Below are 26,617 nucleotides of genomic sequence, written 5' to 3'. Positions count from 1 at the left end.
GTGATTATAGCCATTGAGCACATACAGATCATGGGGTTTATTGGTCTCTATGCTGAATGAGCAGTCTGTGTACACGTCTATTATGAGAAATGGATCAAGAATGCAGCATGTCCAACATCTATTTGTGAACAATGTCCATGTACATGACCTTTCTAATACACCTACAAGCTATTTCTCCTGAATAAAATGCATCACATATAGAAGCATCACGGTCACATGCACAAGTCTTTATTCTATTATATCTTTGCACTGTTCATTTTGTACTGTTCATGTTTATTGAACTTTTATGTATGCTTAAATTACAGCCAATATTTGGCAGATCTCAGAGGACATTGATAACATAAATGAATTTACTGTTTATACATATTTTTATTTCCAGTTAATTCAATGAGTAATCATTACATGCATTCTTTATATATTGATTTATTATGGTGCAGAGATAAAAAGTGATTGTAAAGAAAGGCAGAACACAGTAGAAAAGGAAATCGAGAAAGGTGGTATACTAATAAGCACAGCATTAAATGTTCTTATTTTAAGAAGCATTTGAGTGACCATTTTCTAAACCAGGCAGTTTAGGGTTCCTTAACGAGGATGGTCTTGTAGCCTTTGATAGTAACAATTTTGTGGCCACTGACTACAATCTGCAGCTGCTTTGATCCTTTCATATAAGGAGTAAACTCAATGGTTACTTTTGCCTCTTCATTGGGCTTTATCGATATTCTATATAAAAAAGAGAAAACGGTTCAATTTGTAGCGCGTAAAATATCAAACTTACTCCATACTTTTAAGGTAAGACATTCAATTACATTGGTCTCTTCCTACTGCAGCAAATGGTAGGGTTGCTCCAATATTGGTCTAGAGATCTGTAGTATGTTATTGACCCTGTCATTCTCCTTTCCCACCTGCAGATGTCACATTTGCACTGTAGCATTTTATTATATGCAACGTATAGTCATCAAATCAGTGTTATTAAGGATAATAATAATGGAAGACTGATCAGAAAATATTTTTAAACACACTAGTATTTATCTCTAATGTTTTGTAAAGTACTACATACATTAACATATAAAGTACATAACTTGAATGATACATCCCTCAACATAGAATTTTACAAATTAGTGCCCTCCAGCATGACATGACATCCTTGAGCTGTACATTCTAAGTGTAGTTGCAATAAACATCATGCCAGGTGAAATTCTTTAGCGAGAGCATTCTACTCACATTCGTTTAATCTGCTGTTTAATCAGCCCACTGCCCTCTGCGCGTAGCTCACAGTCTGTCAGGCTCTCACTGAGTGGATTCATAAATCTGATTTCTGCAGTTATCGGATTGTTTAATACAGCCTCCTTAAGAACCTTCAAACAAAGAAAGAAATGGTGAGATTTTGAGGTGGAATACAACACAAAACATTTGAAGCAACAGAGCAATTGAGCTGTAGGAAAGGACTTTGGCTGAGTGAGGACTTGTTTTATATCATAATATTTATAATGGGGCGCATAACACACCAATTTAATTAAAACACAGACTGAAATATATATGTATATATATATAAATACATATGTATATATATATATATATATATATATATATATATATATATATGTGTATATATATATATATATATATATATATATATTTATATATATATGTGTGTGTGTATCAGAACATGATGATGATGACACTTTTTTTCGCAATGAATAATACACCTATTTTAGTTGTATATTCTTGCAATGATCTACCTAATGACAAGTCCGTTCATCTTGTGACAGGATTTTAGAGAATATAATTTAAAAGCTAACCCCCTAACTTGCTTTATCCCTTTATTAACAGCACCCATGCTGCTAAAAATGTAAAAAGTGGGGATTTTCATATCAGGGAGTGTGACCTGTCAGTGACTAGCTCCGCCTCCAGCTATAATTCACTAAACTTCAGCTGTAACTAATCAACTACATGCTGCATTCCCAGAATTCCCTTTACCTGTACTGTTTCTTTTGAAATTTCCCCTGTCCCTAGTGTGAGCTAATCAGACCGGTGTTACCGTCTTCTGGGGTGGACGGTTGCACTTCAGACAGATTAGCCAAAGATATCACACCTGTCAATTGTTTAGGTTTGACTAGGCACAGTTAGTTTTACTTTCCAGTCATAAAAATAAACAAATAGAAACAATATCCCTGCCTCTCCGGCACTAACTAAACATGCAGGAACATCCTCTCTCAAGTGAGGAACCTTGTGTCCCACACACATGCAAAATACAAGACTTACAGGTCACTGTTTGCAGTGTCTCTCAGGAGGCATCCAACCTCCTTCCAAACTGTGAGAGATAGAGGAAACTGCCTAGCAGCTATTTGTCAGCACCTTGCAGGTGCAACTACTGATTAGTCTGCTGTGATACTGGAAGATCAGAACATCCGGACTGGGCCTTACATATAGAGCCCACCCTTCTCTCTCCATACATAAACCCAGGGACTCTTCCCAGATGTTCCTGAAGCTGAGTACTCTCTTTGGGAAGCTCCTTCCCATACAAGACAATCTCCCTGGGGTTTTAGAGCATAGAAGACAGAAAGCTTAGACCAGGGCACAATTGTAGGTAGATGTTTATGAGTAAGGAAGTTCCTGACTCGTTCATCTTTCAGAGAAAATAATTAGCCCCTTTAAAATGCTCCCATTTTAGTGAGCAAAGTCATGCATGATGCCCCATTCACTAGAGCGACAGTGTTCACACCACTGTACCTTGAAAAACAAAAATTTACATACCTCAATGCTGAGTGAGGGTCTTTTTAATGTAATGATTTTAGATATCAGCAGCTTATTTATTCCATCTATTTTGCACAAAGCTGTCACTTCAATCACATTATCATCCATGAGAGTATTTTTGTATTGGCTGTATGGAATCTTGAATGGGATTTCTTTTTCTGCAATAACATTACAATATTTCTGGCTTATCACATGACCAAAATATGCTAACATCAGTTTTATGCACCATTGCCTACATGTAATTAATGTAGTGTTGTCTATTTGCAGTAAATGCAATTTTGTTAAAGAACTATACTTAATGACCAGAGGATTTTAGACTGTTTCCATCAGATCAATTTTCCCACTTTAGAGGAAAAGTGTTTTTTTTGTTTCTTTGTCTACACAAGTAATTTTTATGTTGTTCCCCCCCCCCCTTTTTTTTACTTACTTTACCCAAATATCAGACAGAGGTCAGGAGCAAAAGATATACATTTAACCCCCCCCCTCCCCAAGTGAGGGCGATAAAGATAGAGAAATAGAAGGTAAAAAAAATGGGGATTGTACTTTTTAAAGGGTTTGGATACACATTCATTCTACAGTATGATTCTACATTTTTGGGGGAGTGTGTGACACCTATACAAAATGTGTGAATGTCATGAAGGATATTTGAGATGGTTTTAGAAATGTTTCGGGAGATAGGAACCAAATTTTAAATATCCTTATTTGAGTTTTTTTTTTTTTTGTTTAATTTTTTTAAAATTAGGGATTACTCACAGCCTGGTTCCAACACTCACAAAAGGCCACTACCTTAACAGAGCTTTTATATATCTCCTCTTATGCTGCAATGCACTATAACGGGGTGTAAATGTTTGAAAGCCAGTTCAGTATACATCTCAACATTCCTGATTTTGAAAATTGGGACATTTTAGGCCATGATCCGATCCACCCAAACCACATAAACTTAGCTCAGGATTCTAAAGGTTGATGATCTGCCTCCAAATTGCTGAGTACCACTTCTTTTGTCTATGGAAAGCCAGACTGATGGTGAGTGTGTTCAGAAGTACCTAACATGCAATTATTACTGTTCAAATTGAATTAAATTTTAATGCAGAATCCATTTGTAAAAATATAAAAGGAGCATGATGATGACATACATTAAATAACATGTAACTTAAATGTTGGGGCCTGACCCATAGCTTAAGAACTACTGCACTATATAACTAAATTCCACACTTCCCAACTGTTTTGTTGCATTGGATAATGAGAGGAGTTTATCGAACAGCACGCCCAGGGCCGGATTTACCGCTAGGCAACCTAGGCACCTGCCTAGGGCCTAGCGGCTCTCGGAGGGCCCAGCTGGGGGGGACAGGATCAATTTAAAAAAAAATGAAAAAAAAAAAATTTGGCCCCTCCCCCGACTCGCGGCACCCCCCCCCCCCGCGGGTGTGGGTCGGGTGCCGCGAATCAGGAGAGGGGGGGGTCGGGTGCCGCGAGTCGGGTCACGGCAGCCTCTTCTCCTCTCAATGTCTCAGTGATAGAGAGAGGGGGAGAGGCTGCCGGGACCCGACGAGCGATCACGTGACTCTTTCTTTTTTTTTTTTTTTTTACATCTGGACTGACCGAGGAGGAGCAGCGCGCAATAGAAAGGTAAGTAAAACAAGGGACAGAAGTGGTGATGGTGAAGGGGCACAGAAGTGGTGATGGTGAAGGGGCACAGAAGTGGTGATGGTGAAGGGGCACAGAAGTGGTGATGGTGATGGGCACAGAGGTGGTGAAGGGCACAGAGATGGTGATTGGCACAGAAGTGGTGATGGTGATTGGCACAGAAGTGGTGATGGTGAAGGGCACAGAGGTGGTGATGGTGAAGGGCACAGAGATGGTGATTGGCACAGAAGTGGTGATGGTGATTGGCACAGAAGTGGTGATGGGCACAGAGGTGGTGATGGTGATTGGCACAGAGGTGGTGATGGTGAAGGGCACAGAGGTGGTGATGGTGAAGGGCACAGAGGTGGTAATGGGCACAGAGGTGGTGATGGTGATTGGCACAGAGGTGGTGATGGTGAAGGGCACAGAGGTGGTGCTGGTGAAGGGCACAGAGGTGGTGATGGTGATTGGCACAGAAGTGGTGATGGTGAAGGGCACAGAGGTGGTAATGGGCACAGAGGTGGTGAGGGTGATTGGCACAGAGGTGGTGATGGTGAAGGGCACAGAGGTGGTGATGGTGAAGGGCACCGAGGTGGTGATGGTGAAGAGGCACAGAGGTGGTGATGGGCACAGAGGTGGTGATGGTGAAGAGGCACAGAGGTGGTGATGGTGATTGGCACAGAAGTGGTGATGGTGAAGGGCACAGAGGTGGTAATGGGCACAGAGGTGGTGATGGTGATTGGCACAGTGGTGGTGATGGTGATTGGCACAGAGGTGGTGATGGTGATGGGCACAGAGGTGATGGTGAAAGGGCACATGTGATATTGTGAAGGGGCAAAAGTGACAATGAAGGGGCACAGTGTGATGATAGAGGGACAAAAGTGACAAGAGCACATACTTGGATTTATGCGTATTATTTTTGCAAACACCTTAAGTAAGTATTTCTGCCCTGACTTCAATATTTATTATGTTGTTTTGACCCAACTACTTAAAAAACAGGACTGCTTGGTAATTATTTAGGGGTGCCTTTTTCTGCAGCAGGGTGGCCTTGCTCTTTTCACATGTTAGGTACGCCCCCAAAGATGCAAGCCACGCCCTCACCTCCTTTGGCGGCGTGCTTTCATATCTACTTAACTATAGGGGTATATGGTAGGCATGCGGTGGCACATGCTTTCATATCTACTTAACTATAAGGGTATATGGTAGGCATACGGCGGCACATGCTTTCACTTCTATGTAACTATAGGGGTATATGGTAGGCTGCAAAAATATAGTGCTATGGATTGTTTCAGGGAGGGGGCCCAAAAACAGTATCCTGCCTAGGGCCCTATGAGGTCTAAATCCGGCTCTGAGCACGCCCACTAATGATCACACTGTCTCCAGCCTCAGTACACTATTCAGCTCACAGTTATAAGTAGAGCATGGGTTTCCAAGGTAACCACAAACTTTTCCCCTTCACTATAACATTTTATATGTGATAATCTAATATAGTACTTACTTCCATATTGCAGAAAACAGTGATGCTTGGAATCCAAAAAAAGTCCCATTAGCATGCAGGTATGCAAACTTGTCAAATGGTCTCCATGCAACATTATCATCATATACTTAATAAGCATTTAATTACCTTTCCCAATTCTGTCTTCCACATCTTCTTTATCATAGCGTTCACCATACTATGGCTGATAGATGCTGTGGTTACTATGTAGGTGCACCAAAAATTGCTCATCTATGGGATTTCCCACTATTCTGTTCACAGACAGTTGTATTCTGCCTCAGGCAAGTTTGAGTTTTGGCTTTATTTGTCAGGGAACTATGCAAGCACCTTCGCAGTAACAACAGGGTCTATCGTCTGTGACAAGCTGACTGGGTAGCTGTGTACCACAGGAACAAGAAAGGTTAGTAAATGATTTTTAACTTGGGTGCTCCCTGCAAACTTCATGTTAAACTATTAACTCTGGGACGGGAAACTTGTTGAAACATAATTGTTCTTCTATAAGTTTATGAGTTTATATAGCATTTGTTATAAAGCATTTGTTATCTATGTGGTGTGCGGTCGATGGCCAGAGAATCACTTGGTCATTATACAAAAAGTTGATAACATTAAGTCAACAATTCAAATGTCGACAATATTATTAGGTTGACAATTGAAATGTAGAGTGTTATTAGGTCAACAAATTATATGTAGACAGAATTATTAGGTCGATAATAGACCGTATTATATGGTAAGGGTTAGGGATATGGTTAGGGTTAGGGATAGGGTTATGGATAAGTTTAGGGATATTATTGTCGACCTATTAATACTGACTACATTTGAACTGTCAACATAATAATACTATCTACATAACAATTGTTGACCTAATAATGCTATCTACATTTCAATTGTTGTCCTAATAATACTGTTGATGTTGTTATTGTTGACTTTCCAACCCTGTCTATATTATGGTGTCGACTACATAAATGTCGATCATGTAACTATTGAACATATGTATCACACCCGTCTTCATTATGTGGCTAAAATTTGATGCAACGGCCTACATTTGTTTCATGGTTTATTGTTTGAAACTAAGCCGCCATATGACATATTCACAAAGGCAGCTTTTCTCCCTCAGCCTCAATAGTTTTTTTTTTTTATCTTTTTTCACTGTGAAACTATAGACAGGTGACTCATAGTATGGGCTGCAGTGTAGCTCAGTCAAATGTCACAAAGCACCTTAATGTCTATATATATATATATATATATATATATATACATATATATATACTAGGAGATGTTATCACGTTTGACTGCTGTATGTGGCGTTTATAAATACGTAGCAGTACATGAGGATTTTAAAGGAGTAAGACAGAGAGAACAACATAACCTTGACAAGTGATTATAAATTCATTGGAATATTGCTAGAGTAGCTTAACACCTACTAATTGTAGAAAAAGATGCCTTGATTAATCTTGTTAACAACAAGCAATAACTTCTGCATAATTACGTTACCTTCTTTAGAATCCACAGTAATAGTCTTGGAGTCATTCAAAATATTCCTCATTAGTTGTCTGGTATAACCAGTCGTGTTGGCATTAAAATTAATTAACATGTTTTCGGCGGCTGATGTTGGGTTGGAGATAACCAATATTACATTAATATCTTGGCCAACCAGTGGGGTATCTAATTCTTTGTACTTTCCACTTATTTTTTGTGTAGCGACTGGTTTTACCCTGGCCACCCTAGCTGGCATACTCCTCGCTCTCGTGTCTGTTTCATCTGTGCCAATAGTCCTACGTCCAAACAGCTGGAGTAAGGCATTGTGGTACACTTCTCTCTCCTCCGCGGTGCCTTTCAGAAACATAAAGAGTAAGCAATTTATAACACGGTAGCTAAAACTAAAATGCAATAACCTTAAACCGATCAGACATGATCTACTCCTAGAGCAGTGGTAGGCAACCTAAGACACTAACCTTCGAAAGCGCCACACATTAGTTGTGCTTTCAATAATAAATTAAAACAATACATTTAGGCAAAGGTAAAGACACCTAAACAAGTGTTACAAGCTATAACAAACAAATCTGACAATTAACTAGGAAGTAGCTGGTGGGCGGCTGGTGAAAACTCTTAGGGTCCCCTGCTGCCTATCGCTGTCCTAGGGGATTCACCAGTGTCCAAATTACCACCAGTCCAGAAGTCAAACTCCATTCTAATGCTGACAGGCTGCTAGTGCAGAATATGATGGCACTATATAAATAAATGTTTATAAATAATAAACAAATAATTAAATATATAGGGGCGTATTCAATTGTTTAGTTTCGGCGCCGCGGAAAAACTGCTACCGTTAATACGGTAATAGTTAGCTTGATTTCAGCTCACGGCTCAGCGAGCTGAAATCCAGCGAGAAAATTACCGTATTAACGGTTTTTATGCGCGAGATTTTCGGCGTTTCCGCCGACAATTGAATGCGCCCCATAATGTTGGGACATGATTAGTACAATTTTGAGCTGGGCACAGCTGACCAAGCCTTTCAATTCTGGACCCCAGGCAAGTAATCTTCTGCAATGTGGTATAAAGTGTCATATTATACCTAATTGGAATAGAATTTTCAGTTTTGTTTTCGATATCTATCACTCCCCTAACAGTAGCATTATATATCTTAATACAAAGCTGTGAGAAGTTAATTCTTGGGGGGCATTTAATCTGACTTTCCTTAACCCCCAAAAAGCAAATTCTAAACCCAATACATATCTCTGAATCTAAACCAACTAATTTCACAACTGTCAAGAACCAATGTCAGTTCTTCCAACCATTCAGTCATAGATTGGATCCTATCACCATGTACTAGCTGAATCATCATCATCATCATTTATTTATATAGCGCGAATATTTGTCACTCACATCAGTCCCTGTCCCATTGGAACTTACAGTCTAAATATCCTAACACACACTAATGTTAATTTTGTCAGCAGCCAATTAACCTACCAGTAGGTTTTTGGAGTGTGAGAGAAAACCAGAGCACCCGGAGGAAACCCATGCAAACACGGAGAACATACAAACTCCACACAGATAAGGCCATGGTCGGGAATCGAACTCAAGACTCCAGTGCTGTGACACAAGTGCTAACTATTGTGCTGCCCTAAATCCACTCTTTGTGTATTCTATCTGACGTTTTTAGTGATCATGCAATAAATAGTATGTTGTATATGTAAAATCAAGCTTCTAAAGTCCTGTAGCCAAGAAAATTTTAATTTCAAACATTTTAACCTTGAATATTTTCTTGAGGACCCAATTGTACAATTGAATATATTGAATCAGATTTTTTTTTCATTTTGCTACACCCTGTTCCATTTCACATTGCCAAAGTGATGGGGCTCAACTTCCCTGGGATACTTCTGATCTTATTAACTTATTCTACTTCAGAGAGGAGCAACTTCTTCAAAGAAACACTTCAAATGCTGCAAATTTCTGGAAGGTCTTTGCAAGTTTGCCATCAGGAACACTTGCCAGTACCAGTGCATTCAATTATAATTTGCAATGTGTGCAATTAAATACCGTATTGATGAGGTATAACCATAAATATAATTCTGATGCCCTGTTCAAGCACACTCACACCTTCCCCATCATAAATTCTCGATCCCCTTCGATCCGTCCTTAACGCTGCAGCTAGGCTTATTTTCCTCTCTCGCCGCTCCTCTTTTGTCTCCCCCCGCTACCTAGCCCTTCACTGGCTCCCATTCCCCTTCAGAATCCTCTTTAAGCTGCTCACACTCACCTACAAGGCCCTCGCCAACTCCACTGCGCCCTACATCTCCACCCTCCTCTCTATTCATGCTCCATACCGCCCTCTCCGTTTTGCCTCTGACCGTCGCCTCTCTTCCCCCCTTATAACCTCCTCCCACGCGCGTATCCAAGACTTCGCCCGCGCTGCCCCCCTCCACTGGAACAAGCTCCCTCCCTCCATCAGAACTTCCCCTAATCTGTCCAGTTTCAAACGGGCCCTAAAAACCCACCTTTTTCTTAAAGCCTTTCTGTCTCCCACTTAACTTCCTACCTTATCTTCTGCCTCCGTCCCCCTACTCTCCCTCTCTCCCCTGCGTCTCTCTGTCTGTCCACCCCTCCCCTTAGATTGTACGCTCCTCTGAGCAGGGCCATCTCTCCTCCTGTTTCCACCACTTCTAACTCTGCTCTCCAGCTAGTTAGCCCTCCTCCTCGAGGGTCCTCCACTCCACGTCCACTCTCGCTCCCTCCTCCCCCCTGGGGGTCTCCTTGTCTTCCGCGCCCTCCTTCTTGGGCCTCGTCGTTTGCGGATCCTCCCTCCCCCTTCCCCGCCCTCTCTAGCTGTGCATTGAGCTTACTGAGTTGCTGTGTTTACTGTACTGTGCTGTCTCCCATTGTATTGTAATTTTGTTTGTCTCTGTACGGCGCTGCGGATGCCTTGTGGCGCCTTATAAATAATTATTAATAATAATAATAATAAATTCACATTTACTTCAGTATAAGAAGAAAAAGTTGAGTGTGAGGCTATGTCGCATGGCAAAATGGTGAAATAGATCAGGAAGCAATCACTCATGAATATAATTATAATTCATCACAAAGCAAGCTCAGCAGCACAGGCGGCCGCATCGCGTGTCATGTGATGCGGCCGCCTGTGCGCCCTACGGGCTGCATGTTGCCAGCCCGCGCCTGTTTGTTTGTATCATGATCCCCTCAATGTACATTTCTGTGTTATGTTATCACTGTATAAAATATATATATTTTATTATTTTATATATATATATATATATATATATATATATATATATAAAAACATATTTAATGTACATATATATAATGTGTTCATATATATATATATATATATATATATATATATACACACATACATACACAAAGTGTGTGGGTAGTTTTAGAAGAGTAACACAGTATAATGTCTTACCTTCCTTATATTTGTAATTAGAAGTAATATCAAGACGATCATTGGATCCAACGGCCTTTGTGCTGGTAAACTTCCCAATGGAACTACTGTTGGTCTCAACTATTTCGTAAGAGCCTTCTTCATCATCGTAAATCCAGGACTTTTTGTCTGCATTTACCTCAGAGAATACAAATGGGCAATCATAATTTAGATGGATGTCTCCTTCTTTGACAGCTTTCACTGATGTAGGTCCAAGCCTATAAACCCCTAGGAAACATAGAATTAAGATTAACATATTTGTTTGATATAAAGATGTGTTGTTTACAAAATGCTAGAAGTCTAGGCTCACAATTGCTTATATTCCCCTACTTGTCTACTTAATGCGTTTCAAGGTGTACACTCACTCCACAGCTGTGGGGGAAAGAAAGCATAAACTCAGCCTGTGTTTAACTATGCAGGTTTCTGAATAAATGTGAAATGGTGCATTGTGAAAACTGCAAAACATCAAAATCCAGCCTACTTCCACTTTAGGATCACATTGTTGATAACTTTAAACTTTTCTTTCCTATAATACTGCTCAGTTTATCCTCATTTGAGTCCTAAATTAATCATAAGACCAAGGAGATGATGAGACTGTCTTTGTTTCTGGTGTCAGATTTGTATTATGTTCACAATCATAGTATTGGATGAGACTTGGGGGTATCTTTACTAAACTGTGGGTTTGAAAAAGTGAGGATGTTGTCTATAGCAACCAATCAGATTCTAGCTGTTATTTATTTAGTACATTCTACAAAATCACATCTAGAATCTGATTGGTTGCCAGTTTAGTAAATATAACCCTTGATCTCTAACATCAAAAAGGTACCAGAAAATTCAAGTTTTTCCAAGGAGAATATATTTTATCTCATAGAACATATAAAATGTTAAACCCTTATGTGGTGCTGCAAGTATTTATACCAGATAGTATCTGAAATGTACATATAGATGTAATCCCTGGCATATATGTGTTTCTCCCCACATTGATTACAGATGTGTCCAACTGAGAACCTGTCCACACTCCCAACAAGCCGCAGACGCGTTTTGACCAGAAAGTCTTTCTCAAGGCAGTTTTAAGTGTGTAAGTTTTTTTTAAAGTGTAATTGTTATAACATTTTGTAACTGTATTCACTTCTTTTTTAAAATGTTAAATAAAAGGTTAGGTGCCAGAATTGATGTCCTATCTTTTTCGTTCTCTTTATTTATACACATTTTAAGGAAGAGGTATACCTCAGAAGAGTCCTAAAATTTCCTGAGAGGAGCCCATTGGCACAGGACTGTAGAGAAGTCCTGGAATCACATTTAGGTGGAGGAAATTTTAGAAATACCGGAGGCATTGCAATAATGGAAAAGTCATATGGAAACCCATGTCGTTCATTGTTAAGTGAGTGCAACTACAAACGGGAGACACATATCTGTATTCCCATGAAGATTTCAATATTAATGACTTCACATTATTTTTGAATTCTTATATTTTTAATAATGGCATTATAGCCTATATATTTCTTGTATAATATGAATCATATATCCATGTCATTTAATAATCTGTGAACTACTATGCAGTTACTTCAGCACGGTGGCTACGTGGTTAGCACTTCTGCCTTACAGCACTGGGGTCATGCGTTCAACTCCCGACCATGGCCTTATATGTGTGGTGTTTGTTTGTTTTCCCTGTGTTTGTGTGGGTTTCCTCCGGGTGTTCCGGTTTTCTCCCACACTCCAAAAACATACTAGCAGCTTAATTGGCTACTATCAAATTGACCCTAGTCTGTGTGTGTGTGTGTGTATGTTAGGGAATTTAGACTGTAATCTCCAATGGAGCAGGGACTGATGTGAGTGAGTTCTCTGTACAGCGCTGCGGAATTAGTAGCGCTATATAAATTGATGATGATGATGATGATGAAGTAACTTAATCAATTGCCTAAAAGTTATGGATCTTTGAAGCATAGTATTATTTGTGATATGTGAAATCCTTATAGATGAGGACAATGGCCTATATTATTAAAAAAGCAATTATACACATTTGAGTGCCATTGCAAATACTAAATGCATTTATGTGACCTCCACATCCCTTGTTTGCTTCTTTACAAATTAAGTGGTAATCTTCTTTTCTGCAGTATGCCAAATTGACTAGTTAATTTAGTAATGCAAATAGATAGCCAAAACTTAATATAATTTATCCACAATGATACTGGTTTAGGTACTATCAGCTGGAGGGGTCAATACACAATCAGCCAATCAGATACAACTAGATAGTGCTGCTAATAGTCATCATCATCATTGCATATTTTTGCCCATTCCTCCTGCACCAGCAAGAGATAGAGCTCCTGATTCTAGGCATGTCAGTTTGTGTTGCTATTACGTGAACACACTCTTACTGTAATTGGCTGCAATAGGTAGTTGACGTAATTCTTGGGTCCATGACTATCTGGAAGCAGTAGTGTGCAGTTAAACTCAGGGCAGTGAATGTGTTAAATAATTTAATTTGGCAAAACAAATCTATACACTGTATGGAGTGCCTCCGATGAGCCTAATTGTCCATATTTGCCCAGTGTAAACTTTGCACCTTTATAGATGCCGCAATCCCTATAAAATAGGTAGCAATTTCGCAAGTGATACCACAAAAAATATGCTTTAGTTACAGTTTTTCACTTTTGTACAATGACTCTTACTGTGTACCGGTGGATATGCTTGAATGTTATTAGAGAAGAAAAAACAGGACATAAGTGACATCCTTGGAGGACATATACCTAATTCTTGCAAAACACTGGTCAATCCTCTCATCTATCAAGCACCAGGTTCACTGTCCAATTACCATTCAGCATCCCTGATAATGCTGGATTTAATTACCATAGGGCATCTTGCTTGATTTTGGGATCCACATCATAGCTAGCTTAATACAGCAAAAGAGGCCTGATAACATTATCTCAGACTTTTCAGCTACGCACAATATTTCCCCACTTATAGCCGTTCATCAGATAATAGGTGTCCACATACCCCACAGTATCAGTCATGATGAAACTATTGCCATGTGTGTAAATATATGTGTGGGCGTTCCAAAATGATTGCAATGCCTTACTGAAATTGATTGGTTCATTTTCTTGTATGCCTGTAGAACTGTTTGGCCTGTGTGTGTGATCATACGCTGGCTGAATGGATAGGAATTGACACGTTTACCAAACTAAAGACAAAATTAGAATCAGATCCCCCTGCATGTGGCCAGTATTAGTAAAAGATGAGTAAACAAAGAGGAAAGAGGGCTTTTTATATATAAACATTTAGCAGCATTCAAATTTAATAGGACACTCCTTTGTGCATTTCTCTTTTATTGGTAATCTAACCTTCACTTCTCTCTTGTGGAGTAGCATCCAAAACTTGCCATCCATTATAAAATGATCCAATGTCCTCTCTGGTGAACCAAGCTTCATTCCACACATGAAAATTCCTAGAAAAAAGTGCAAAATATTCTAATGCCAATACTTAAAAGTAGGATATATTTTCCATATAATGATTGATTTACTAGTGGTCAACATACAGGATATTTCAAATGCTTACCAAACACTGTCAGTTCCTCCTAGACTGTTGCCTTCAGGATCATAAAATGAATCAATACTTAGGTTTTCATTAGTGTCATGGGCTGAGCTAAAATTAGTAACAATGCGAGTAGGGATTCCCAGGCATCTCATTACTAAAATAAAAAAATGCAGACAGTATGAAAGCAGAAAATAATGGTTTAGAGTTGGACGCAAGTTCATTTGCAGTGCATCTCACATAAGATTTGTCACACTTTCTTTCAACAGTATTTTAACTCTACATATTTGACACTTATGACCCATTATGACCCCTTACTCTTGGAGAGGCAAGTTAGGGGCATTTACATGCAAGTGCAGTGTAGTACGGGAATGCAGATGCAAGTTTAGCATGCCCCCTTGAGATGTGTCTTATGTTGGGTAACACATATCTTTGAAATAGGTCCCTTACCACACGTAAATTTGATGCCTACACAAGACGGGGGCAGTTTTAGAGTTAATGAATGATAATTGACACAAATTTGCTAAGATTGTAAGGCGATACATTACTCAACTCCCCATATTTACAGACTGTCAAGTATTTACTAAATGGCTAGAATTGGTTTCCTCACCAGCGCTACTACATTTCTGTGAGGAACAACTCACAGATATTTCCCCTTACTGTACTGTGAGGGAATCGCTCAGAACCAGGACAGGCTACCTGCAACACTGATGCATCTCCTTAATACCAGGTAAGAGGATTCTAGATGAATACCTGTGCAGAGTACTCCAGCAAAAACCCAGCATTGCCCATAGCGGACTGGACCTTGAGTTGCCCACTGCTTCAGGATTTCAACACTTCCTGTCCAGGTTGTCGGACTAACACCGTCAGCGTAATTTCCGCTCCAATTGCCCCAGACCACTCCTTTGTCATCATTATTGTTAATCTTAAAAAAATAGAAAAAATCAGTAAAACAGTTTGTTTGTAGATATACGTTTGTACATATTATGAGAATAGTTACTTTTTTACATAGAAAATTTAAATGATAATTGCCTGATGTAAATGGACATGACTAATATATATGTCAGGTTTTCCATCTACTTGTATAATTAAGGCCCGCATAGCAGTGCCAATAGTACAGTACAAAAGAGCAGAGGTGGAACTATAGTCATGGCAGGGGGTGTGACAGTTATGGGACCTATCTGCTAGGGGGTGCCCGGTGATCAGGGCCAGTGCTAGGGTCCATGGCGCCCTAGGCGTTTTTACAAAATCAGCGCCCCCCCCCCCCCCGCAAAAATTGTCGCCGCCCCCCCCCCCCGCAAAAATCGGCGCCCTCCTCCCTCCTCCTCCTCCCCCCTCACTCCGTCTTTCCTTACCTTGTCTCACCACCGCCGCCTCTCTGCTCCGTCTCCTCCCCTCCATTCATTGACACTAGTGAGTGGAGGGGAGGAGACGGAGCAGAGAGGCGGCGGTGATGAGCAATAGCCTCTTCCCCCCTCCCCGTGCATCTGAATGCTGTGCGGCGGCCGTGACAGGTATGGTCAGCGGTCACCGCACAGTTTTAAAGTCATTTACCATTCTGTGGCGCCCTCCAGAGCCCGGCGCCCTAGGCAAGTGCCTAACCTTGCCTAATGGGAGCGCCGGGCCTGCCGGTGATGCCTCTTCATCTGCTATGCCAACACCCACATTCTACTCTCCAGTATAAGTGGGACGTGGGGCATATTGTTGGCCATAACAATTTCATAGAGCAAAAAGTGAACAGTTTTTAAATAGATTGAGCCAAAAGGTATAAGAGGAAACTAACCTTACAAATATAATCTATTTGCTCAATGTACTGGAACTGAAAGCCCAAAGTGGGACTTCGCTGTGCATGTGCCTACCCCTTCGCCATATTTCAGGAAATAACAATCCAATTAAGGCTTCACAACTCATGCACCACCCCTGCAAATGCTCAGATATGGAGAGGATGGAGAAGCATTGCATGGCCCCTCCCAAAAATTTGCTGTGCAACTCAGAAGATTACGTCACAACAAGAGAGGTACGTTTTGACTTACCATTGCACTGCATACCCTTGATACTTGTTTTGGATCAAATAATTGTGAAAGATCTGCTGATGTCTGTTTCTCAAGAATGAGTAAACATATAGGCAATATTCCTTCTTCGAACTAGGAGGAAGAGAACATTAAATGTAGTTACTGTAATAGTACAGAAGATATTAGTCCTGTGTACTGCCCTTTCAATACTGACTGTATGAGTGTTCAAAAGAAAATTTATATGTGGTCAAAACAAAAAGGCAGTTATTGTCAGCTCTTAACCTTAATACTGCATATCTGTGAGTATCTAGCAAGATGAAAACATGAGGTATTGGTTCATATTTTAATCAATACATTTAAGCCTGCATCCCAGCGTCAAGGGCATCTAATTTTATGCAGGTCCTACACTGATCTATATGTTTTAAACACAATTAAAAAGCAGATGCATTCACCTCCCAAGTATATCTAGGAAGAACCTGCAAAAAATGAGGTGCCCTTGAACTAAGACAGAGAGATTGTACTTTGATTAAAGAAAAGGAAGGTTGATTTTTTTCCTGGATCAGACTTTATTTGATTAGCATAGAGAAAAGATACCAAGGGGATTTAGGGTATGCAATATACCCACCACTGGTTGTAACAATTCTGATTTTTATGGATGCTAGGTATCTACTGTATATTAAACAAATGTATCTTTGATGTCATGCTGCTTGTTACAAAAGAGGCTTCAAGGGAACTTGCCACCCCTAAGTGGAGAATAGTGGAATTCGAGGCAGTATGTAAACTTATATACAGAAATGACAAAACGAAGTTGAAAACTATAAAAAAAAATCCCATTAAGTTGCAAAAAGAATAATTACTGCTGATAGCCATTAAGGACTGTCAGCAATAGAAATTAGCTTACTGGCACAGAACAACCATGGATAATGAGAACATAATAGGAATATACAAAATCTAGGATTATCTAGTCAACAGAATGCTTTGCAGAGTGACAGTGACTTTCCATTTCCTAACTGTGACGAAAAGACACATAGGGAACTATAAAGCAAGAACTGACAATTTGTCCTCTCACACACAGGATATTTAAGCAGGTTTCCCTAGTTGGGTATTCAGATGGGCAGTGTGCATGCTGATGTGGTGGAGGAAATGTCTTCTGGATGTCAATGATAGTTTGTCCAAAAATAGTACAAATTCTTTGACCTTCCATAACTTTTCTCAGACATATCACAGAGACATAATTCCCCCTTCAACCCTTCAATAAACTCCACATTTACGTATCAAATATGATGGCATTACAACATTATCAAATATCATTTTGAATGGTACGTGACTACTGCATTTTTTCTGTACAGTGGCCATACTTCATTCATAAATTCGTATAAGGTGTTTTATTTTTTCCTCCTTGTACTTCCAGAATGCTCTGGTGGCCATGGGTATGCTGACACTTGTAGTTCTACAAGTGACAACATACCAAAACAATTTAGGGATGCCAGGGCTGGGACCAGTAGTGTCACAGTAAAATAATAGCTGATTTTTCTAATTCCTAAAAATGTATTACCCCCGCACACATCAGTAAGGGTTGTTGGGAGGAGCCCTAGTGCTTTCAGCACTCAACTGTTTTTTTTCTAGGGGACGGGTGCACATGTTTTTTGGACCTATTTTCCCTGTGCTACGGCTGTGTGACATTATGACAGGGGGACTCCGCACTGCATATTTGCCTGTTATAGTGTCACCAGCCACGCCTGTCATAGCACAGTGCTGCAAAAAGGCTTTTTCAGGGGGACCCATACTGTTCGTCTCCCCAACATTGCTACCATCTCTGGTCTTTGTTTAGTCAATTTTAAAATGCAAGTCATCATCATCAATTTGCGACTTCCAGTTTGTCCACTTGGTCACACCCCATAGGCTGCTCACAAAGCACAAAAAGTCAGAAGCAGTTCATTAAGCACAGGACCCCATGTAAGTATAGTGATGCCACCCGTCACCCCTACCCTCACATCTGCTGGTCACACCTGCTGCAATATTGGTCTGCAACCTTCACATTCTTAGCCTTATATAAATCTAAGCAGTCCCCTAGTGAAGCAGTAGGAGGGAAATAGTCTGTCCCCTATAAATTTGTGCCTTTCACTTTTACTACTTGCATTTTTGAATGTTTATGGTTGTTACAAGTAAATCTAATTCTCCTTCATGCTGTTTTCATACTGATTTTTACACAACGCAATATGCAACAAAAATAGATGTTACACTGCTGCTGGTGGATGCGGGTGGGTGATGGAAATATAAACCCTTTTGTTTGGAGTGATCGGGGACAAGTGAGTCTAAATAAAGCAGTGCATGTCCCTAAACCTATTGCTTCTTTCTTCTGCATGTCATCCAGGCATGCTGTAAACTCCCTTAAAGCTCTCTCAATATTATACCACACTGAACTGTATCCGTAAAAAGTAATAATAATTGATAGATACATATTTCAATATTGGATTACTTGATCCATAATTGTAGAAGAATTATGTGCCATATTGATATTCATTTGATTACAGTCACCTGTCCCAAGTTCCACCCGTCTTCACCAATGTAATCCTCATTTCCATAATAAAAAATTGTACTGTCACTTAGGACATATTCCTCCCTTTCTGATTCTTCAGTTAGGTAAACAACATCATCTGAAAAGAGAAGTGTATTAAGTTAAATGGCACTGATATTAATACATTTTTTGAGTTACCAGTCACACAGTTATTGAATTTAGCAAATACACAAATCGGAATATTACAAATGATAAAACAAAGCAATATTATAACAAAAATATCCGTTATTGACTGAATGGTTTAAGAGACTGCTCCTGACTGGCTGCTCAGCTATTAAATAAGGTGAGCTCCTCGTGGACTATTGGACTGAGCATTGTCTGTCGTCCATGGTTATTTAATATCTTAAGATTACACTGTTCAGAACTTTCACCTTGTTGGGATCTGTTGAGTTCTCCCCCATTAGGGAGCAGAGATAAGTAGTGTAGTTCTGGGTCCCTGTATGATGTTATTTTCATGTCACTTTGCTTTTGTTGTAAGGAACCCTTTCCTGCTGTTTAGATCTACACTATTCACCAATAATATCATGCAATACCCTCTATCTCTAGAAAGAGGGATTATTAAAAGGTCTTAAGCATGCTAATAATGTACAATGTAGTAACGAGAACGAGCTCTTACCATACACCCAGGGATTGAATAGTAGGATGAAATCTCCGAGCACATGAGATGTGAATCCTCCAGAGAAGAAATTCACAGTCAGCCTGTATGATCCAATAATCGCAGTGACAGGAGATGTGATTGTGACAGTCACCGTTCTTGAATTGGTGACATCTGGAACTGCAGTCCAAGATCCTCCAGGGGTTGGTGTTGTGGACAATGAGAAAGTGGCTTTGGTCTTATTTTCCACACTTGGTGACTTTCCTTAAATGAGAATCAACATTAATAAATATTTACTTTTTGCTATATTCAAAACTATATATTGTGTAGATGTTGTAAATTCAATTATTTGACTAAAAATGAGTTGATATGATCATATTTACTGCTTAATTATGATGCTTGTCTTTTCTTCTATGTTTATTTGGAATATGGAAAGCTAAAGTTTGTTATGATGCTGGTGTTAAGAGGTTTATCACTTGCCTGTTTACAGCATAGATCATGGCACCACCTACAGTCAGTTGAAAATGCTACACACCAATGACACACAGTCATGCTCAATGTAGACTAGAGATAAAGAATGTTATTTGCCGTATATTCAGCATTTGACAACAAAATTATGCATGTTTCTCCTGTAGAATTTGTCCTTACAATGGTGTTTCCCAACTCTTGTCCTAAGCTCCCCTAACAGTCCAGGAGTTATGGAAATCTGAGCTTGAGTACAGGTCACTTGACTATTGCCCTAGTTGAATCAACCAGATGTGCTCAAGCCCAGATATCCTAAAAACCTGGACTGTAAGGGGACTTGAGGACTGGCGTTAGGAACTACTTGCTTAACCAGTTCCTACACCAACCACACCGAACAGCAGAATGAATTGTAAATCATCTCATCATCATAGCCACAGCCCCAGCTATGGATCTCTGAACTGGTACCATGACTATCCAATATGTCAAGCCTCAATCTACAATGCAAAGACCTAAAGCTTACCTTTCAAATTAATACTGTAATTATGCAGGCCATAAGATAGGCCTCTTCTGGGTGCTTCTGATGCTCTTTGCTTCTGTCTCCATACTTTGACCTCTCATTCTGTCCCCGCCCCTCATACCACCACCTTCCTTCTACTCATTTTCACCTGAACTTTGGACCCACCTGCTCTCTGGGCCCTCCTGTTCCCTGGACCTCCCTTATCTTTGGACCCACCTGAACCCTGACCAATCAGACCACCCCTGCTCCTGCCACTACCTGCGCTCTATCTCAACTCACCTCTTCCTGTGTTCTCCTTCCTCCACGCCTGGTACTGGCTCCCTGTAGCCCTCCAATGCTGCTATTACCATGTGTTTCCTTTAAATTTATTTTTGCTTCACTTTATATTGTTTTTGCCACTGCCTCTCTGTTTTCTCCATGTTTTACTGCTCTGTTTTACTCTGTTCCATAGTCCTTATTTACTCATTTACTGTTTTACTTACTTATTTACTTATTTACTGTTTTACTTATTTACTTAATCACTGTTTTACTCTGTTCTGTTAGTCCTAAATTCTACTCTGGTGCACCACAGCGTCTCCTTTTTTTTCTTTGCTGCCCTTACCTCTGTGTTCCTCCCTTACCCCTTCTCCTGCCTTCTTCGCCCCTTTCTCTCACTACCTGTTTCCCTGTCTCTCACCATGCCGCCCCGATCGTTTCCTATACCCGTCCTCTCCCCTCGCTACCTTCACGGGCCCAAATCTCACTATCCCATCTCTCACTGTCCCATCTCTCATCCTCCCCCTCACTCCATCAACCCTGACAATCTCATCCACATCTCCCCACTTTCCTCCTACCCCTTCTCATGTGCCCTCTGAAACTCCAGGTTCATCCGTAACAACCTCTCCTCCATCCATGACCTCTTCATCTCCAACTATCTGAACCTTCTCGCCATCACTGAAATCTGGCTTACTTCTTATGACACTATCTCACCTGCCGCTCTCTCCTATGGGGGCCTCTCCTTCACCCACTCCACCAGATCAGATGGGCATCCGGGAGGCTGAGTGGGCCTCCTCCTATCTCCTAGCTTGTTTTTCGGGTTATTTAGCAAGGGAGTGTTCTCCTTTGAAGAACACTCCATCCATCTCTTCTCCCCCATCCACCTCCGCGTCTCTGTCATCTACCGTCCCCCTGGCCCCACCTTCCTTTTCCTTGAGAACTTTGCTGCCTGGCTCCCCCACTACCTTTCCTCCGACCTTCCCTCCATCAGACTTGGCAAATTTAACATCCCTATTGAGAACTGCTCTGACCCTGCCACCATCAAACTTCTCGCCCTTTCCACCTCCCTAAGCCTCACTCAGTGGACCTCTTCCCCCACCCACTGTCTTGGTCACTCCCTGGACCTTGTCTTCTCTCATCTCTGCGATCACTCTCTTCTCTTACTCTCACTTCCCACTCTCTGGCCACCATCTCCTCTCCATCACTCTGTCCTCCTCTTCTGCTCCCACCTCACCTAAAGCTACCTTCCCTAGGCACAACCTTGATGCTATTGACCCTACCTCTTTCTCCTCCTTTATCGAAACTCTCCTTTTGTCTCTTCCCTCCCTGGTCTGCCCTGACCAGGCTTCCTCTCTCTACATCCCCTCCCTCACTACTGCCCTGAATGCTGTTGCCCCGTCCTCTTTTATCTGTCAGCACCGCGTCATTCCCCAACTCTGGCACTCCAAACTCACCTGTTTCCTACAAAAGTGCTCTTGCACTGCTGAACGCCTCTGGAGGAAATATAGCTCCTTGGCCGACTTCCTTCACTTTAAATTTATCCTCAACTCAATCTGCTTTGCTCTCTCCCTTGCTAAACAATCCTTCTTTAAGTCCCTAATTTCTTCTCAATCCTCCAATCCCCACTGCCTCTTTGCCACCTTCAATTCCCCCCTCCCCCCTCCTGTCCTGCCTTGTCCTCTCCGCTTCGCCACCTTTTTCTCTTCCAAAATTGAGGCCATCAGACTGAACATCTCCTCCTCCCATCCCTCTCCCGCCTCCCTTTTCGCTTCACCTCCATCCAACAACCAACTCTGGTGCTCCTTCTGTGGGACATCGGGTGAAGAAGTTCGCTCCCTTATTCTTTCCTCTCCAACCTCTACCTGTCCTCTCGATCCCATCCCCTCTCACTTCCTTTGCTCTCTCTCACCCACTGCCTGCTCTTACCTTGCACACCTTTTCAACCAATCACTCTCCTCTGGCGTACTTGCCTCCTCATTTACACACGCTCTTATCTCTCCCATCCTCAAAAAACCTAATCTTGACTCCACATCTCTTGCTAATTATCACCTAATCTCACTTCTCCCCTATGCCTCCAAATAACTTGAGAGGATTGTCTGCAGCTGCCTCACCAGACACCTCTCCGACAATTCCCTCCTCGACCCTTTCCAATCAGGTTACTGCCCCCTCCACTCCACCGAAACTTCCCTGGCCAAAGTTACTAGTGATCTCCTATCAGCCAAACCCACAGGTCACTTCTCCCTACTCATCCTCCTCGACCTCTCTGTGGCCTTCAACACCGTGGACCACCCCCTCCTGCTGCAAACTCTTCCCTCTCTTGGCATCTCTGGATCTGTTCTCGCCTGGTTCACCTCCTACCTTGCTAACCGCTCCTTCTCTGTGTCCACGTCTGGTTCTTCCTCCACCAACTCCCCTCTCCCTGTTGGAGTCCCTCAGGGCTCTGTTCTCGGCCCTCTACTCTTTTCGCTCTATACCTCCTCCATTGGTGCTCTCATCTCCTCCTCCGGTTTTTAGTATCACCTTTATGCTGACGACATTCAACTCTACATCTCCTCGCCAAATCTTTTCTCCAACCTTCTATCTCATATATCCGACTGCCTCTCTGCCATCTCCTCCTGGATGTCCTCGCGCTTTCTCAATATTAACATCTCTAAAACTGAACTCATTGTCTTTCTTCCACCTAGACTATCCTCCCACCATGACCTCTCTATCATTGTTAACAACACCACCATCTCCTCTGTCACCCAACTCCGCTGCCTGGGCGTTACCCTCGACTTCTCTCTTTCTTTTGCCCCCCACATTCAATCCCTTGCCCAAGGCTGTTGCTTCCAACTACGCAACATTGCCCGCATCCGGCCATTCCTCTCTCAAGATGCCACCAAAACTATCATCCACGCACTCATCATCTCCAGCCTTGATTATTGCAACCTCCTCCTTACCGGCCTCCCCTACTCCCATCTCGCCCCCCTCCGCTCTATACTCAATGCGGCTGCAAAACTCATCTTCTTTTCTCGTCGCTCCTCCTCTGCCTCCCCTCTCTGTCTTGCCCTACACTATCTCCCCATCCCCTACAGAATCTTCTTCAAACTCCTGACCATCACTTACAAGGTTTCTCTCCCAGTCTACTGCCCCCTATATCTCTAACCTTCTCTCCATTCACACTCCCGCCTGCTCCCTGCGCTCGGCCAATGACCGTCACCTCTCCTCCACTCTGATTACCTCTTTCCACTCCAGAATCCAAGACTTCTCCTGTGTAGCCCTGCTTCACTGGAATGACCTCCCTCGCTCCATCCGTCTCTCTCCTAATCTGTGCTCTTTCAAACAGGCACTTAAAACTCACCTGTTCCTCAAAGCCTACCAACCTCCCACCTAACCCCCTCATCTCCTCCACTCGTTCTCCCCTGTCTCCTCCCGGCCCCCTGTTCTCTCCCCACATACTTCAACTGGCCCCTTTGTGCCTGAGTTTTGTCCACCCTCCCTTAGGATGTAAGCTCGTTTGACCAGGGCCCTCTTCCCTCCTGTCTCCATACCTGTTCTTCTGCTCAGTCTTTAATTCATTAGCCTGCCTGGAGTTTCTGAAGTTTTGGTATTTTTTGTTTATTGTTCAGTAAGGTTTCACCCTGTACAGTCTACTCTTTGTGCTGTGTATGGCGCAGCGGAAATCTTGTGGCGCCTAACAAATAAAGGATAATAATAATAATAACTCTAAATAGGCCCTAAATTGGTAGTTTCTTCATAGGTCATATATTAGGTCATTAGAACAGCTTTATGGCTATATCTAATATTCATCTTTAAACATAATTAATAGCAATAATGATGTAGTGCTGTTACTATTAATCTTTGTTTTCTATTTTGCTGTATCATTTGATGAACATTAAATAAGGAACTGCAAGTTTGTATTTGTCTTACCTATTTCTGCCTTAAAGGTGATATTATCCGCAGGTTTCATGGTTCTGCTGAGTTTGAGGGTGACCTGAAAAGGTTGTCCTCTTCTCAGAATGAGCTGCCCAGACACATAGTCACTGGTATGATGGGCAAGTTTATTATTTGCCAAATTAAGATTCACACTTTGAAGATTAAGCATATCTGTAAATTGATAACAACATTTCACATCCTCAAGTTCATTTGGTTTATAAATTCTGCTGTAAACATCCTGTTTCTTCATGAAAATGAGGCTGATCATATTTGGAGGCTTTATTAACAATATAAAATATATTAAGAGAAAATGTATTTACTTATGTAATGTTTATATTGCAATATAATTAGTGATGTGACGTTAAGTTTTATATTTGTAACACAATTTTTTTTTACTTAATTTAAGCTGTTTTGGGCCAATGTGAATATCTGATTTGCAGGCATTCTAACAAACTAATTAAAACTCAGTGTGAAATGACCCATTGCATACATAATAGATATCAACCAACCACATAATTTTCCAAAATGTCATGCCTGAAGTTTGTTGGGAATACTTCACTTATTGTATTTCTGCACCTTAAGAAATTGCCAAGTTAGTTGTTAAAAGTCTGTCTAACAGGTACATGAAACAAAATAGAGATTGTCCATCATCACAAAATACTCACTGGCCAAGATGTGGGTTCAATGTTTTCCTTGCTCTATACAGATCTGTAGTGATTTACTTTAGCAATTGCTACTCATATTTATGTGCTGGAGATGAATTGATGTCCATTTGGTGGGTGTGGTTATGATCTTCAAGTATGCTGGTTTCTAAATATCTTTGTATGCAATTTCCTTATGGTTACTGGGTATAAAGGGGAAGTACTAAGGTAAATTAAGGACGAAAATCATGTTTATCAAGGGTGCTGCACCCAGTGTGCAACTTGTCAAGATAAATTTACTAATCTTAGGCATCACAGTTATCTATCAGGAACAAAGTCAGTTATTAAAAATGCAAACATCTTGCTGTCTTGTATTTTTTTGATGCTCAGTACAAGGACTACTACACCAAAATGTAAGCTGCATTAAAGAGCTACTAATAAACACATATAATTATTATATATGACGTATGCACATGTATTGAAAGCTTATCAGAAGGGAAGACACAATATAACAGATGTGTCCATACAGAGTGTCACTCTATTAGGCCAGCGTGTATGTACAAATAATTTTAAGGGCGTTTGAATGTAGAATGGTAGCGTGTACCAGATGCACAGATTCTACTGCATAGGCCACACTATTGTGTTTTTCACACTTCTCTTTGTCACAGGGAGGTCAAGCATGTCATGGACGCAAGAAATAACATCTGTTGGTGGTTGTGCAGTTGGAAACAGGCCATTGATGAAGGGGGACAGTGAAGAGTGACATGATGAGCACAACAGGGATGGAGGAATATTAGAGTGAATTGCAGCTTGTCATGGAGGAAGTATCGCAGCCAAAGACCAAACAGATTTCTTAATGCACCATTAGGTGCTAGATCGGGGGCATTTGTAGTTATCAATTTATTACAATTGTTACACTTACCCTAAACATACTAACCTTGTAACCGCATAATTGTCTACTCTCATTATTTGTCCAATAGAATTTGGGGGCAGATCTCCTGGACCACTATAAGAGGAGACAACCTCTTAAGCCCCGGGGGTGGCTTAAGGATGCAATTCGCTTGATCACTGATCCCTCCCTCTTTCCACGTGCATAATGCTGAAGAGGGCAGGGCTAGGTGAGATGAGGTCCCCTCCTAGCACTTGCCACAAGGATCTCCCAGAGGGGGGCTAATAAAAGTTGGCAAGTATGTGTTTCTACAGTCTTCTACGGCCGATTACTCCACATTCCTGATCCTACCTGTAAGATGCTATTATTATAGCATGAGAAAATTATGTCCAGTTTCTTGTTTCCATGTGATCTCCT

The 26,617-nt window shown here is 41.2% G+C and overlaps 1 protein-coding gene across 1 annotated transcript; it reads right to left on the bottom strand.

Annotated features, from left to right (window-relative positions):
• Window positions 1–358: 358 nt before the first annotated feature.
• LOC142095005 (protein-glutamine gamma-glutamyltransferase E-like) lies at window positions 359–25,379 on the bottom strand. The gene is made up of 13 exons (XM_075177705.1): window positions 25,336–25,379; window positions 24,665–24,841; window positions 19,540–19,782; window positions 18,884–19,002; window positions 16,367–16,477; window positions 15,087–15,258; window positions 14,358–14,490; window positions 14,144–14,247; window positions 10,788–11,033; window positions 7,364–7,702; window positions 2,755–2,912; window positions 1,222–1,355; window positions 359–720 (listed from the first exon to the last, which is right to left on the bottom strand). Exons 2-13 carry the CDS (start codon window positions 24,837–24,839, stop codon window positions 573–575), a joined length of 2,082 nt encoding a protein of 693 aa, XP_075033806.1. The 5' UTR covers window positions 24,840–24,841; window positions 25,336–25,379; the 3' UTR covers window positions 359–572.
• Between the last annotated feature and the right edge of the window lie 1,238 nt (window positions 25,380–26,617).

Source organism: Mixophyes fleayi, chromosome 6, assembly GCF_038048845.1.
Source record: "Mixophyes fleayi isolate aMixFle1 chromosome 6, aMixFle1.hap1, whole genome shotgun sequence".
Lineage (NCBI taxonomy): Eukaryota > Metazoa > Chordata > Amphibia > Anura > Limnodynastidae > Mixophyes > Mixophyes fleayi.
The sequence above is the reverse complement of the archived record's forward strand: the minus strand, read 5'-3'. Positions and strand labels throughout refer to the sequence as shown.